At 47.0% G+C, this 15,350-nt stretch overlaps 1 protein-coding gene across 2 annotated transcripts in view; it reads right to left on the bottom strand.

Annotated features, from left to right (window-relative positions):
* Positions 1-2,280: 2,280 nt before the first annotated feature.
* Positions 2,281-15,350, bottom strand: part of C11H2orf76 (chromosome 11 C2orf76 homolog) — an 89,034-nt gene continuing 75,964 nt past the window's right edge. For both annotated transcript variants that reach the window (XM_063647364.1, XM_054478775.2), the window contains exon 6: positions 2,281-2,669. In XM_063647364.1, the coding sequence (XP_063503434.1) occupies positions 2,521-2,669 (149 nt within the window). In that variant the 3' untranslated portion in view covers positions 2,281-2,520. The remainder of the gene's footprint in view (positions 2,670-15,350) is intronic.

Raw genomic sequence — 15,350 nt, 5'->3', positions numbered from 1 at the left:
TGTATACCTATAAACCTGCACATTCTACACATGTATCCCAGAATTTAAAGTAAAAAAAAAAAAAAAATCTGCAGAGAGTAAGAGCCAGGACAATCCATAATCAGGACCTTCCATTTCAGGATAACTAGGAAATTACCTTGCTGGTATGACTTGAGGGAGGTAATTTTTAAATTAAGATAGTTAAGGCAGCCAACAGGAGACAGCAAAAACAGCAGACAGGCACTCCAGGCCGGTAGTTCCCAATACTGCCAATGTTGTTCCCCAAAGAAGTTTTCATCGTCTTACACAATGTGATACGCACATGCGTGCAAACATGCACACACACGGGTTATTTGGAGTTTATTTCCTCCCTATGTTTCCGTGTTAGGATCTCCTTTCATTTACATATTGATAGTGATGACAGGCAGTGGTCGGACTTTGTTTAGGGAAGTGTGGTTTGGTTTTTAATGTCCATACTTAGTAAAATAAAGAGCTGCCAAATCCAAATCAATCTCTAAGATTTAAATTCTTCATTATGTAAACACTGAAGTCTGAGAATCATGATCCAGAGTCATGTTTGAACCTAGCACTTTCCTTTTTGAGTAGGAAGACTGAGGTCATTTTTCTTTTTTTTTTTTTTTTTTTTTTTTTTTGAGACAAAGTCTCACTCTTGTCACCCAGGCTGGACTGCAGTGGCACAATCTCAGCTCACTGCAACCTCCACCTCCCAGGTTCAAGCGATTCTCCTGCCTCAGCCTCCTGAGTAGCTGGGATTATAGGTGCCACCACCACTCCTGGCTGATTTTTGTATTTTTAGTAGAGACGGGGTTTCTCCATGTTGGCCAGTCTGGTCTCAAATTCCCGACCTCAGATGATCCGCCTGCCTGGGCCTCCCAAAGTGCTGGGATTACAGGCGTGAGCCACTGCACCTGGCCTGAAGTCACTTTTCAATACTTGATTAAGACCTTGCTTGGCCTCAGGAGTAGCCTGGCCTTGACTCCCCGCCCAGCACCACCAGCATCCATAGGGCCTGGAGGAGTTCCTCAGCTTATCTCTGAGCAGAGCTGAAAACCACCCTATGGCTGTCACCAAGGTGAAAGGAAAGGACTGGTACCTAATAGCAAAAGCAGCAGTATATGTGTGTGCATGTGTGTATTATTACAAATACATCTGTTCCAGCAAGGTATCTCTACTACAGAGTCAACCTGCAGGAATGTTCAGCTGAGGCTCCAGAGACCCTGTTGAGGAGTGTGCCATGTCTGAGGTCAAGTAAGTGTTTAATCCACTAGCTCCTTCTTTCTTGTATCTGCCAGCGTGGCCAGCCGCTGCACCCATTTCCGTTCACCTCTACCATATCTGCCATTTCCACCCAGGCTTGGACCTCATTTCTTTATATCAACGTTTCCTTCAAATCTACTCACTTGTTTTCCCTGAAAATGTTTGTTTGTTTGTTTGTTTGTTTATTTGTTTGGAGACAGAGTCTCACTCTGTCTCCCAAGCTGGAGTGCAATGGTACGATCTCAGCTCACTGCAACCTCCGCCTCCCGGGTTCAAGCGATTCTCCTGCCTCAGCCTCTGGAGTAGCTGGAATTACAGGCACCCACAACCACACCTGGCTAATTCTTCTATTTTCAGTAGAGAGAGGTTTGGCCATGTTGGCCAGACTGATCTCGAACTCCTGACCTCAGGTGATCCACCCGCCTTAGCCTCCCAAAGTGCTGGGATTACAGGCGTGAGCCACGGTGCCCGGCCTGAAAACATTAATTTTTAATGTTCCCTATGGAGAGGCAGCATAGCACAGAGGTTAAGAACACAAAGTCCAGGCCAGGCATGGGGACTCAGGCCTGTAATCACAGGGATCTGGGAGGCAGGAGGATCGCTGGAGGCCAGGGGTTCAAGACCAGCTCGGGCAACATAGTGAGACCCCCATCGCTACAAAATAATTTTTTTAAATATTACTCAAGCTGGTAGTGCACACCTGTAGTTCCAGCTTCTCAGGAGGCTGAGTTGAGAGGATCTCTTGAGTCCAGGAGGTCAAGGCTGCAGCGAGCCATGATTGCACCACAGCACTCCGGCCTGACTGACAGCAAGACGTTATCTCTAAAAAAAAACGGTAAAAAAAAAAGAACACAAAATCTAGAGCCACACTGCCAGGGTTTCAGCACCACTTCTACTACTTCCTAACCTGATTTAACCTCCTCTTACCTCAGTTTCCCCAGCTATAAAATGAGGGTGATTTTAGTTCTTACCACATAGGTTTGTAATTAGGTTATGAGAAAAATAAAGAGTTTCTCTTTTAACTTAATTTTATTTTTAGCTTTTATTTTAGGTTCGGTGGTACACGTGAAAGTTTGTTACACAGGAAAACTCATGTCATGGGGGTTTGTTGTACAGATTATTTCATCACCCAGGTATTAAGCCCAGTACCCAATAGTTATCTTTTCTGCTCCTCTCCCTCCTCCCAACTTCCACCCTCAAGTAGGCCTCGGTGTCTGTTGTTCCCCTCTTTGTGTCCATTTGTTCTCATCATTTAGCTCCCACTTATAACTGAGGATATGTGGTATTTGGTTTTCTGTTCCAAGAGTTTCTCTTAGGCTGAGGTGGGAGGATCGCTTGAGCCAGGGTGGTCGAGGCTGCAGTGAGCTGCCGTCCTGCCACTGCACTCCAGCCTGGGGTGATAGAGTGAGACCCTACCACAAAGAAAAAAAAGAGAGAGAGAGAGAATGAGAATGACAGAGAGAGAAAAAACAGTTTCTCTTTTTAAGGTATTTAAAACAGATCTTCCACAGAGTAAGTGCTATATAAGCGTTTGCCAAATAAATACATCCTAACATGAATAGGAAACCGTTATTACTGGCTATAAGACCTTAAAGCAATTACAACCTCAAAATAAATAAAAACAAAATAATATGATTAAATTCTAGCTAGATTTTTTACCTGCTAAAATGCTTGGTGGAGACCCGCTCTCAAAAGAACAGAGAGAGGGAAGCAAGTGAAGTCTTAAGGACGTGCCATCACCAAACTGAAACCTCTTCCTCACTCAACCAGAAGACCTGAAAGAAAACTGAAGTAACAGTAACTGTCTTACTGCGCTACCCACCCTCAACCATCCCCAGGCCCACTAGGAGCATGTTGTACATGTTCTGGAAAGTTCTGGAAAGGCCACTAAGATATAAAAATTGGTGTCCAGGAGTGGTGGTGGACGCCTACAATCCCAGCTACTTGGGAGGCTGAGGCAGGAGAATCACTTGAACCCAGGAGGTAGAGGTTGTAGGGAGCCGAGATCATGCCATTGCACTCCAGCCTAGGCGACAGAGCCAGACTCCGTCTCAAAGAAAAAAAAAAAAAGATATAAAAAGTTGGGAAAGTGAGAGGTGTCCCAAGTAGCCCACATACATGAAAAATGAAACCAGGCAATCCTGTGTGGATCTATTTATCACAAACGCCCCTGGGCCGCAAGTGAAATATCTTATACCAATAGGTTGGCTCTGATGCAGGGAGTCTGTTTTCACTTTGAACTGCTGTTCATGGCGCTGCCAGAGTGGGACTGTCACTCACCAAGCCTCCTTCCCGTCCTTGGTCTGGGGTGATTCGGCACTTCCCAGTAGGTGACTCCAGGTGACAGCCAACAGCCAGCTTGCTCCTGTTCTCTTTCTCAAGCAAAGCTGGCTCTTAATTTTCATGCATTTATTCTTTAGCCACTTGAGATGCCTGGCTGGAGGGATGGGTAAGAGATTTGGCATCTTGGTGCCTCCAAGCCTCCTGTCCAGCATGGTCCAGGTTAACAAACACCTGTGAAGCGTCCGTCTCTGCCGGCCCTGACGGACAGGGTGAGCACCCTGGTGCATCCTCCCTCCTAAGAGGATTAAGCGGGGTGTTTGGAAAACAGAGCTGCATCCCTGGAGGGAAGGTGCCACAGAGACATCAACACACAGTTCTGCATAATCAGTTCAACAGCAGAACAACAAAAAGGGGAAGAGAAGATTAAAAAATAATCCAAATGTCATAATACTGAGGAGTGTGATGAAATGGGCAATCGTGTGGAAGCATTAAACCTAGAATCACTAACCACCCCCGCTTCACTCTTCAAAACTCAAGGCTGCGGGGGGAAACAACATGCTCGTCCTTGGGAGAGCTCCTCTAAGCCCCTCCTAAAAGACGGATGTCCACTTCTGAGGCTGTCTTTGAGGATGGGTACAGGGGAAGCTGTGGCAGTCCAGCCACTCTGTGGGGGTGTCATGAATAATTAGCGGGGTCCTTCACAGTGGAGGGCAGCCCTAGTCTCTCTCCCTCTTCCTTGGTGGGAAGGAAGCCCAGGTCCCTGAGAGACACTGGTGAACATCTCCCTGGAGGTTTGAGCTGGCTGTCAACAGTGGCACCAAGGTGTAGCTCGGGGCAGGGGTGCAGGAGCTTAGCACTCAGCAAGATCTGTGGGCCTCCTCCCTGCCTCCCATTCTTTGTCATGAGCTTGGCAATGGAAGCTTCCAGTCCGCCTCTCAGTGCTGCACCCCCTCTGCCCACACTCCTGGGCATCCAGCCCAGGGCCTGCCTTGGTGCCAGCTCTGCCCTTCCTGCCTCCTCCTTCCTGCTTTGCCTTCTCCCCCTCTCTCTTCCCCATATCCATTTCTAATTTACAACGGTTCTTTTGGTTTTTTGGTTTTTGTTTTTGTTTTTTTCTTGAGAGGAAGTCTGGCCCTGTTGCCCAGGCTGGAGTGCAGTGGCGCCATCTTGGCTCACTGCAACCTCTGCCTCCTGAGTTCAAGCGATTCTCCTGCCCCAGCCTCCGGAGTGACTGAGATTACAGGCGCCCGCCACCACGCCCGGCTAATTTTTGTATTTTTAGTAGAGACGGGGTTTCACTATGTTGGCCAGCCTGGTCTTGAACTCCTGACCTCAAATGATCCAACCACGTCAGCCTCCCAAAGTGCTTTAATTATAGGTGTGAGCCACTGCACCTGGCCCTATTTTACAATGTTTAATGACCCAAACTTGAGGATTTTTCCACTTCTCTACACCATATAATCAAATCAAAAAATCAGATATTAGGCTTTCACAATAGGACTGAATCTTGGAAACTGGAAAGTCCAGTCTCAGGACATCCCGGAAAGTTGAGCACACAAGCAAGCCCCATGCAACTGTGCGATGAAACGGCCCCACACATCCGGGAGCACAGCCAAGGCATCCCGTGCCTACCTCCCTGGTAGAATCTGGCTTTTCAACTTGCTCACCCATGAGAGGAAAGCGGTTTCAGACATCAGGCTCACCCCTCTCCTAAGCCACACCCTTTTCTCATTCCCAGCTGAGGAACTGAGCCTGAGACACTGAGGTTCCCAGCTGCCTCCATGATTCGCCAGCACCCAGCTTCAGTTTCACATCCTCCCAATCGTCATAGCCAGGACAGCATGCCTCACTGACCACGAGGGAATGTCACATCCCGCCTGGCTGAGCCATGCTGCAGACAGGCTCCTGGCTAAGCACTTGGCCAACACCCCAATATTCAATGCTGACACCCTACAAAGGCATTAAGTAGGCTAATTTTGCGGATGATGAAAATAGGACTCAAACTAAACTGTGTACAGTTGTAGGGCTTACTGAGGGCAGAAAACTTCTCCACAGCAGGTCTCTGGCAACCCAGAGCCCCTCCCTGCACTCCTGCGTCCCTGTCGCTGCACCCATAGAGCCCCCAAGAGGCCTCAGTGGATCACTGGGCTTGTATAATTTTTATCTGGGTATATATTACCAAATTACCTCCACCCCAAAGATACCTTTCCAGGTTTCCTGTTACTATACGGAAACGCTGATGTGCATCATCAGCCTGTGTTCATTTTGTATACTCTCCATGTAGTGGATGGGCTGTTTTGGGGTTTTTTTTGGCAACCTAAAAGCTAAAATATTTTTCATGTTTAAAACTGAAATACATATGCATGGACAGGACATTTTTAAAAATATTTCATGGGTATTTGTCAATAGAATCTTATTGTTGATAATTTTGTAAACTATTCAACCCATCATTTCATGTGAATAAATTTAGATTTCAATATCTATAGGTAGCATAAGGTGAAAAACCTCTAAAATTTGAACCCATATTCTGGGATGGGAGACCTTACGCAAATTAACCTGTCTGAGCTTCAGTTTTCTCATTTGTAAGAAAGGGATGTAATATCTGTGTTCCAGGATCGTGGCGGAGATCAGAGGAGGTCATCTACCAAAAAGCCCCCACCATCCTCACAAAATATCATTACTCTCATCATTTCATTCTTAGGTTGACTTAAATAGGGAATACAAATGTATTTACATATTCTTATTAAATTCTTAAAAAACTGATAATTTATTCAAATCCAAATCGTATATAAATAATAAAATTATCTACTATGCATAAAACCGTTAGAAAAGAATGACTCAATAACTATCACCTGACATTTTATTTAACATGATACAGTGCGATAGTCTCGGCACAAAGTGACCTTAACTGCTTCCAAATTCCTTCCTTATTTTTCCTGTAACAAATCATACGGTGAAGGAAGCCCTTCATCAGGGTCACACAACTTGGAGGAGCTTCTTGGGGGAAGTGCACAGGCATCTCTGCGGGCTGTGGAGGAAAAGGCGCCGGAATTGGCCCCAATGGGGCTTTTTCCCAAGAGGATCTGTCCCGTTTCCCTTTTCACGTGTTGGGTCCTCAGTAGCTGGGACCCCATTTTCTCTGTCTGTCGTATCCCACCCCCAAAACCTGACCAACTCAAATCAGCACAGACATTTTAAACAAGTAGTGGATATCCAACTACTGTGTCAGGGCATGGAGAAAATGGAAAAGAAACCGAAATTGTGGTCCTAGTGCTGAGACACAGGTAATCCCATCAAGTAATTTGGGCAGAGGCTGAGTTACCTGAATATTATTGCTGGCATCTGAATTTCTTAATATAAGTTCCAGAAAGCCTGGTAACTTTTAGCAGAGTATATGGTATAGCAAGGAAAGTGAATCCATTCATTCATACATAAATAACAGAACCCTGCATTTATTAACTCCCAATGTGTGCAGGCTGTGGAGATGCAAGAGTAAGCCTAATCTTCAACCTCAGGGAGAGCCACATCTTTTGGGGAAGGTCAGTATATAAAAAAGCAAGGCTGGCCAGGCACAGTGGCTCACGCCTATAATCCCAGCACTTTGGGAGGCTGAGGCGGGCAGATCACGAGGTCAAGAGATCGAGACCATCCTGTCCAACATGGTGAAACCCCATCTCTACTAAAAATACAAAAATTAGCTGGGCGTGGTGGCGGGCACCTGTAGTCCCAGCTACTTGGGAGGATAAGACAGAAGAATTGCTTGAACCCGGGAGGTGGAGGTTGCAGTGAGCTGAGATCGTGCCACTGCACTCCAGCCTGGTGACAGAGCAGGACTCCATCTCAAAAAAAAAAAAAAAAAGCAAGGCCACAGTGTGTGATCAGTGCTCCAGAGGACTGGCCAGGACACAGCAGGATGAAAAGGAGAGCAGGGTCAAGTCTCCTGGCTGTGAAGTGCTGGGAAGGTGGGATGGAAGGGACCTTAGGGACAAGATGGTCCTTGGCTGTGCCTCCCAGTATGAACGCTAGTCTGGTAGAACACTCAGAGACCAGAGTGGGAAGTCTGAGGAAGTGGCAGCATGGTGTGCCCAGAGAGAACAGGGTAAGGGGATAGGGGAGAGCTGGGGGAGACAGGAGGGGGTGCCAAATTCCATAGCTGGAGGAGAAGCTGGAGATGTAGCCAGAGATCAAACCAAGGAAGCCCCACTATGCCATGCTAGAGTGTGCACGTGATTCGGAAGGAAACAAGGACCCATCCGATGGTTCTAAACAGGGAGGGATACAGCAGTCAGACTTGCATTTTTAAAAGATCACTCTGGCAGCAGCATGAAGGATGGACTTGGTGGATGAGAGTCTGCAGGGAAGGACACCAGACGGGAGAGTGTCTCTGCGGTCAGGATGAGAAATGATGAGGCCCAAAGCAGGGCAATGGCGGCGGTGGGAAGGGAAGGGGAGGCCGTTCTCATGAGATGTTCATTCCAGCAATTCTGAGCTGACTTCTGTTGAGGAGGTATCAGCAAGTAGTGAAAGGCAAAGAAGGGTTTCACTTGCTCCAGCTACAGACTGGGAATTTCTTCCTAGTACCCCCAGTGAGCATAAGAACTTTCCTTCACCTGTGAAGTCCCTCCTGATGGTTGGTTCTGGCAGGCCCCATCACTAAGGAGCTGGGAAACCTCGGACAGGTCACTTTACCTCCAAGTTCCCCTTCCCCATCTGTAAGATGCAGATAACTAATACCTGCCTCACAGGGGTCATGAGCAGTAGTGAGTAAATGATCTGCAAAGTGCTTTAGTGAGGCCTGACAGGGCAAGCACTTGATAAATGCTGGCTGTTTTATGCCTGGCTCAGTCTCGCTTCTGATGGCTTGTCCTGCAGAGCTTGCTGGACCTTGCTGGAAAAATACTTGAAATTTTGAAATATGGCTTTTGTCACATATGCAACATCCACATAATGGAAGTGCCCACCAGCCAGAAACCAGGCAACTATCACACCTCAGTCCCCACCAGCTCACCATCACAGGGTCCCATGTACATACATACACACCGCCCAAGACCCTCTCCCACAACCCCACCACGAGGGCCTCTGCCCTCAAGTATACAACTTCAGAGGGTTATTTGAAAGGAGGGCTAATAACGGATTTTTTTTTTAATAAGACATCACATACACATTTCTAAGATGGGAAGTCTCTGTTTTTGTTGAGAACAACAAAGGGGAATATGACATGGAAGATCTGAGGAGACGTGATGTTTGTTCAAAGACATTGAGGCTCTTTCTTGATTCCTTGAGTTTTTTTTACGGCAGAAGTTTTTAACTGACATGAAGTTCTGGTTATGAAGGAAATTCTAGAAGACAACACATCTTCTCTCCTTACTCCTGAAGGAAGAGGTTAGATTTGGACGCAACTGTGTGTGTTTTAAATAAAATGGCATTGTTCTTACTTAAATTCCAATTTCTCATAATATTAGAGTTGGTCTTCTGTTAGTTGGTTGTGTTGGGAGAGTGATTTGGACCATATACATTACCCTCAAATATTCAAAAATAAAGGCCCAAATTTACCTATGGTGACAGAAATCACAGCAGTGGTGGCTGATGACAGAGAGCAGTGGTGGGTGATGACAGAGGGGCAGAGAGGGGACTGTGATGGCACAAAGGAGGTTTTGGGGGCGGTGGGCATGTTCTGCATCTTGACTTAGATGTGGGTTGTGCACTTGTCAAAACCCAAAGAACTGCATGTCTAAGATTTTTGCATTTCACCATCTGTAAATTATACTTCAAATTTTTTTTTTTTTTTTTTGAGACAGAGTCTCACTCTGTCGCCCAGGCTGGAGTGCAGTGATGCCATCTCGGCTCACTGCAAGCTCCGCCTTCTGGGTTCCTGCCATTCTCCTGCCTCAGCCTCCTGAGTAGCTGGGACTACAGGCGCCTGCCACTGCGCCCAGCTAATTTTTTGTATTTTTAGTAGAGACGGGGTTTCACTGTGGTCTCGATCTCCTGACCTCGTGATCCACCCACCTCGGCCTCCCAAAGTGCTGGGATTACAGTATACTTCAATTTTAAAAAAGAAAGGGAGAGAGCAAGCAAGCAGATTTCCAAAGTTAAACATGAGAGGCTGATCTATTCATTTACATCATCTCCTCTGAAAACCCCATTAAGATGGGAGTGAGGGGATAATACAAACATAAACTTATGAAGACAGAGACCCAGAGAGAAGACATCGAGGACAAGAGAGTTGATCCAAGTTTTGAAGGTGAGAAGTGGACAGAGGGGTGGAATTGTCAGAGCAGAGAAAGCTCCAACCCTGACACTGGCAGAAAGCACCATCCACCAGAAGCTAGACGCTCACCCTCAGAACCTGGGAGCTGCAGGCCTTGCTCACGCCAGAGACTGGAGAGGGGGCACTCACCTGCTTAGGGTCAGCTATTCCCGTCTGAGGACAAGTCACCTCCCCAGAACCAGACACGTGGCAATGGTAGAACCCACAAGCTCTATCCCCTCAGCCTTGGTGAGTCACTCCAGCCCCCAGCCTCCTCTCCCTCTCTTATACCTCAAGCCTTCTAGCAAAATTTCCCTGACTCTCGAAGGCTTTCAGGGAAAACCGAAATAATCTGTCTTCAAGCTGCTCTGCTTTCAAGTGTACAAGCAGCCCTGGGCCAAGACACTGAAAAACCCAACATGTTGGAAAGAGAGGAAGAGAGAATACAGAGAGAATTGCTGGCTCTAGAAACTACTCTGTTCCTTTGACTTGGAGCCTGAGGAAGGCCAGTTACCAGGACCTTGGCAGGCAGGTCCCAACGCATTTCTAGCAAACACGGGGGCCTTAAGGCTGCAGAATGCGTGCTAGGTCAGGGGGTCTCATGTCACCAGGAGGCAGGCACATACTGTACTTTGCCTCAAATCAGCCTTCTTAAGATTCTGCTCTTCTGTGGGTTAGCTTCTGTGTTCCATCTTGCACTTAACCAAGTCTCCTTGACGTCTTAGTCTGGAAGCGTCTACCAGCTGTGGTGTCTGCATCAAAGTGCGGGGTGGCCGGGCGCAGTGGCTCACTCCTGTAATCCTAGCACTTTGGGAGGCTGACGTGGGCAGATCAGGAGGTCAAGTGATCGAGACCATCGTGGCCAACACGGTGAAACCCCATCTCTACTAAAAATACAAAAATTAGCTGGGCGTGGTGGCACGCGCCTATAGTCTCAGCTACTTGGGAGGCTGAGGCAGGAGAATCGATTGAACCCAGGAGGCGGAGGTTGCAGTGAGCCGAGATCGTGCCGCTGCACTTCAGCCTGGCGACAGAGTGAGACTCCGTCTCAAGAAAAAAAAAAAGTGCAGGGTGGCTTTGACAGGACTGGGGACTGGAATTAGACACCAAGGGGGTCCACAGAGCTATAAAGAGACCCTGCCACTTCAGACTTTGTCTCAGGCCCCACTCGTAGCCCCAACTCAGCCCTCTGCCGGTAATAGTTCTCTGCTGTCAGCCACACCCAGCTAAGCCAGGAAGAGAGACCACAGAGGCACCACTCTGCACCAGGGCAGACTGGTTTTTATTCTGTCTGCTGCCTTAAAGTGAGATTTCTTAATTTTTAAAATAACCTAGAAACAAACGTAGGGTTTTGTATACTATCCAAAGAGTTACTGGCATTGCCTAATTATGTGTGAGAACATTCAGTCTTCAGAAGGGAAGAGGGACATTCCCTCTGCAAAGTAATTCCTGCATCCCTGCCCCTGCATGGGAGTCACCATTTGACCCCAAAGCTCTGGGCACTGCTTACAGGCTCACATATGCACAAGCTAAAGGATAGCTTCAAGCCCCTCCACCACACAGAAGAAAGTCTCCCTGCAATTGGTTTGAGAAGGAATTTTTTAAGCACCTCACCTGGGCCAAATGGAGGAGGCTGCCTATCAATTGTTGTACTAGGAAGCATTTAACAAAGAAGCCATAGAAACCGGCTCACCACCTTTCAACCCTCAGCTTTAAGGAATCCTCAACAAATGTACAGGGATGTTTTCCAAAGCGTTGACACATTATTAGTCTTCTTTTTAGAAATGGCCCATCATTAAATAGAGTGGTATAAAAGAAAAAGAAGGAAATAAGACTATAGACGTAAAATTGACTAAAGTTAGGTATTGGCTTTGAAATAATTAAGCATTGACTTTTAAAATAAAATTTTAGGCTGGGAGTGGTGGTTCATGCCTGTAATGCCAGTTCTTTGGGAGGTGAAGGCGGGTGGATCACCTGAGGTAAGGAGTTCGAGACCAACCCGGCCAACATGGCAAAACCCTGTCTCTACTAAAAATACAAAAATTAGCCTGGCCTGGCATTGCACGCTTGTAATCCCAGCTATTCAGGAGGCTGAGACAGGAGAATCGCTTGAACCTGGGAGGCAGAGGCTGCGGTGAGCCGAGATCGTGCCACTGCACTCCAGCCTGGGCGACAGAGTGAGACTCTGCCTCAAAAAAATAATAAAAATAAAATTGTAGGCAGTAGCAACTGCATGGTCGCTGTTGAGCACTAGTACAACATGCCACCCCATCTACAAGCTGATGGCTTTGACTTTCAGCTATCAGACGCCAAGGCTGACTTACAGGGGGACAAACCTATTGAACACAGTCCTTAACAAATGACTGACACCCGCTCGACCTCATCAGTTCCCAGGCCCAGACAGACTCTGCTGCCACCTGGTGGCTAAAGGGTAGGCAAAGGCGGACAAGTGCAGAGCCACTCCACCTGACCTGCAGCCTGGACTTCTCTGCGTAATGAGGCTCTGCTAAAATGGCAGGAAAGGTGTCATACCAGAGGAGAAGCTGCTCGGCAAGATGTAAAGATGAACGGCTGGGCATTAATCGGCTGGTGCCTGGCAGGTATCTAGAATATTCTAACTACAAAACCTGCCTTTGCAAGATTTTTCTTCCCAGAGATTATATTTCCTTGAACAACCTATGTATCCATTCATTGTACCACCCCACTCCACCCCATCCCACTTGAAGCAAGTTACAGCCAGAGAAGAGTGAAAGGGACGGCTTTAACCTCACAGAAAGGAAATTTAAAGTGCCGGCTGTTGTTAATGAGCCCATTAGTCCTAATTTGGGAAAATTGCAACCAGAAGAAAGGGGATATGTCAAGGAAACATGTGACAGGTAATGTGCTCAGGGCTGGCTGAATCCAAGGGCAAGGCACCTCGGGAAATGAAATGGGAAGAGAAGGTTCTTGGAAAATAAAAAACGAGTCCTTCCCTGGGTCCAGGAACACTGCTGGGTGGTGTGGTTGGAGCTGACAGGTGGAGGGGGAGAACGGGCAGCAGCCAGACACCCCTGCCTTGTAGGAAGAGGCCTGGCTCCACTGCCTAGCGCTCATGGGGGACAACCTCCTATTCAGTGTCTAAATGTTCTCTCTGCGTGATGGGATTAATAGTATTTCTTTGTAAAATAGCAGTGTAACAGAAATTATTCCCCAAAACAGAATATGTTTAGGCAGGCACCGAGTTAGGCCACCTTAACAAAGTCACAGAGAAATTCTGGAAGGTCAGTGTTATCATCCCCACTCAACAGAGCCAGAAACTGAGACCTGGAGAGGCCGAGCAGCTCACCCAAGGTCACACCTCCAAGCTAGCAACAATGCCTGTGTTCTTCCAACCCCAGGCTGCCTATGTATGTCCAAGCTGAGCTTTCTCCTCCCACTCATGCTTGCCTAAAGCAAACACAGAAAGACAAATAATTCCAATATATGCAAAAGTGCACCATTCGCCTTTTCCAATTTGTATGATTTTAAATGTCACCACAAGTTCACTTCTAGGTCACTTTTAAAACAAGCAACTTTGCTTTAAGGCAAGTGGGGAAAAAAATTCTGCCTTAATTTGTACAGTTGTACAATCCACTGTTCAGTTTTCTACTCAGTTTTCCAGGGAACAGTTCAAACAGAAACAAATGACAATCTAGGACACTTATCTTGCCTATTGTGACTAACCACCACAGCGTTTGAGTTTTTTTTTTTTTTTTTTTTTGCAGCTGGTAAAAAGCCCTCACAGGAGGCTCAGGACCGCCTCCGGGCATACGCGGAGCCGCACAGCAGAAAAGAACTGTCAGCCGCATGAAAATGCAAGTGCAGCAGTGACCCGAGTCAGACCCACAAAAAAAAAACTAACTTTCAACACAGGTTTTCATCTCATTTCCTCAACTCCATTTGAAACACATATGCATGCAGGACTGCTGAGCAATTATTCCAGAGCTCAGTCTATACCACTTTACACATCTGGATGACTAATTTCAACTAAAAAAACTCCTAGAGAGTGTATTCAATCTACACAGATCTGTTAATACATTGCTATGAGATGAGCTTCAACAATCTGTAAAGTTTCGCCTTAACATTCAAATACAATCTTAGGCCAGGCAGGGTGGCTCATGCCTGTAATCCCAGCACTTTGGGAGGCTAAGGCAGGCAGATCACCTGAAGTCAGGAGTTCGAGACCAGCCTGGCCAATATAGTGAAACTCCACCTCTACTAAAAATACAAAAATTAGCCGGGTGTGGTGGTGGGTGCCTGTAGTCCCAGCTACTCAGGAGGCTGAGGCAGGAGAATCACTTGAACCCGGGAGGTGGAGGTTACAGTGAGCCGAGATTGTGCCACTAAACTCTAGCCTGGGCAACACAGTGAGACTCCATCTCAAAACAAAACAAACAAAAAATATATATATAATTTTAAAGTCATTCATTCATCCCAGAAACATCCATGCTGGCCTATGAAGTGCCAGCCACTGTTCTATACATTGGAGACATTCTAATAGCAAAAGACGGAACAGAAAAGGATTTTTAAAAATGTAAAACAGAGATAGACAAATGAGTTTTGCAAGGGCAAGCATTTGCTATTTTATATAGGATAAGCAGAGAAGGCCTCTTTGATGGCATTTGAGCAGACATCTGACAGAAAGGGAGAAAACCATGCAAAAAATGTAGAAAAGTCATTGCAAGTAGAGGGAAGAGCAAGTGCAAAGGCCCTGGGGCATGTGTATGTTTACCAGTTGGCCCTGGGGCATGCATATGTTTGGTGTGCACCGGCAAGAGGATCAAGGCCAAGGCTCTTTCTCTGAGTAAGGGTTTTGAACTGAGGCATGACAGGATCTGACTCACGTTCTAGAAGAATCGCTGTGATGGCTGGGTGGAGAATTGCAGTGGGGCAGGAATGAGAACAGGAAAAATTGTAGTGGGGTAGGAGTGAGAGCAAGAAGCCCAGTTGGAAGGAAGGTGACTGCAATAGTCCAGGTAAGAATGGTGGTGCCCTGGACCCAGTGGCAGTAGTGAAAAAGGTGAGAGGAGCCTGGGCCCTGGATATACTCTGAACGTGGAGCAGAGGGAACTGGCTGATGGCCTGGGTGTGGGGGTAAAAGAAAAAAGAGATACATCTCCAAGGTTTCTGGCCTGAACAAATGGAGGACTGGAGGTCATGTCCTTCAGTGAAGAAGACTGAGCATGGTCCACCCTTAGGGAGAAAGCTCAGAGGCTCAGCTGGAGTGTGTTATCATCTGAGGCATCTATCAGAGGACACCTATCAGCCACCTCACCAGGGATAGGGAGCACCCAGCGGGGACTCTAGCGGGGAGCTGGGCTGTGGACTGAGATCTGGGGTCTGCAGCATTTAGTTGTTATTTAAAGCTGGGAGCACGCATGAGGTCATCTAGGGAGAAGATATAATTAGAGAAGTCAGAGGACCGAGCCCTGGGGCCTTCCACATTGTAAAGGTTAAGGGATGAGGAAGAACCAGCAAACAAGACGGGGAGGAGTGACCAGTGAAGCCAAGCGAAGCAAGTGTTGGCAAGAAGGGTGTCGGT

The sequence above is a fragment of the Pongo pygmaeus genome, chromosome 11 (assembly GCF_028885625.2).
Source record: "Pongo pygmaeus isolate AG05252 chromosome 11, NHGRI_mPonPyg2-v2.0_pri, whole genome shotgun sequence".
In the NCBI taxonomy this organism is placed as follows: domain Eukaryota; kingdom Metazoa; phylum Chordata; class Mammalia; order Primates; family Hominidae; genus Pongo; species Pongo pygmaeus.
The sequence above is the reverse complement of the archived record's forward strand: the minus strand, read 5'-3'. Positions and strand labels throughout refer to the sequence as shown.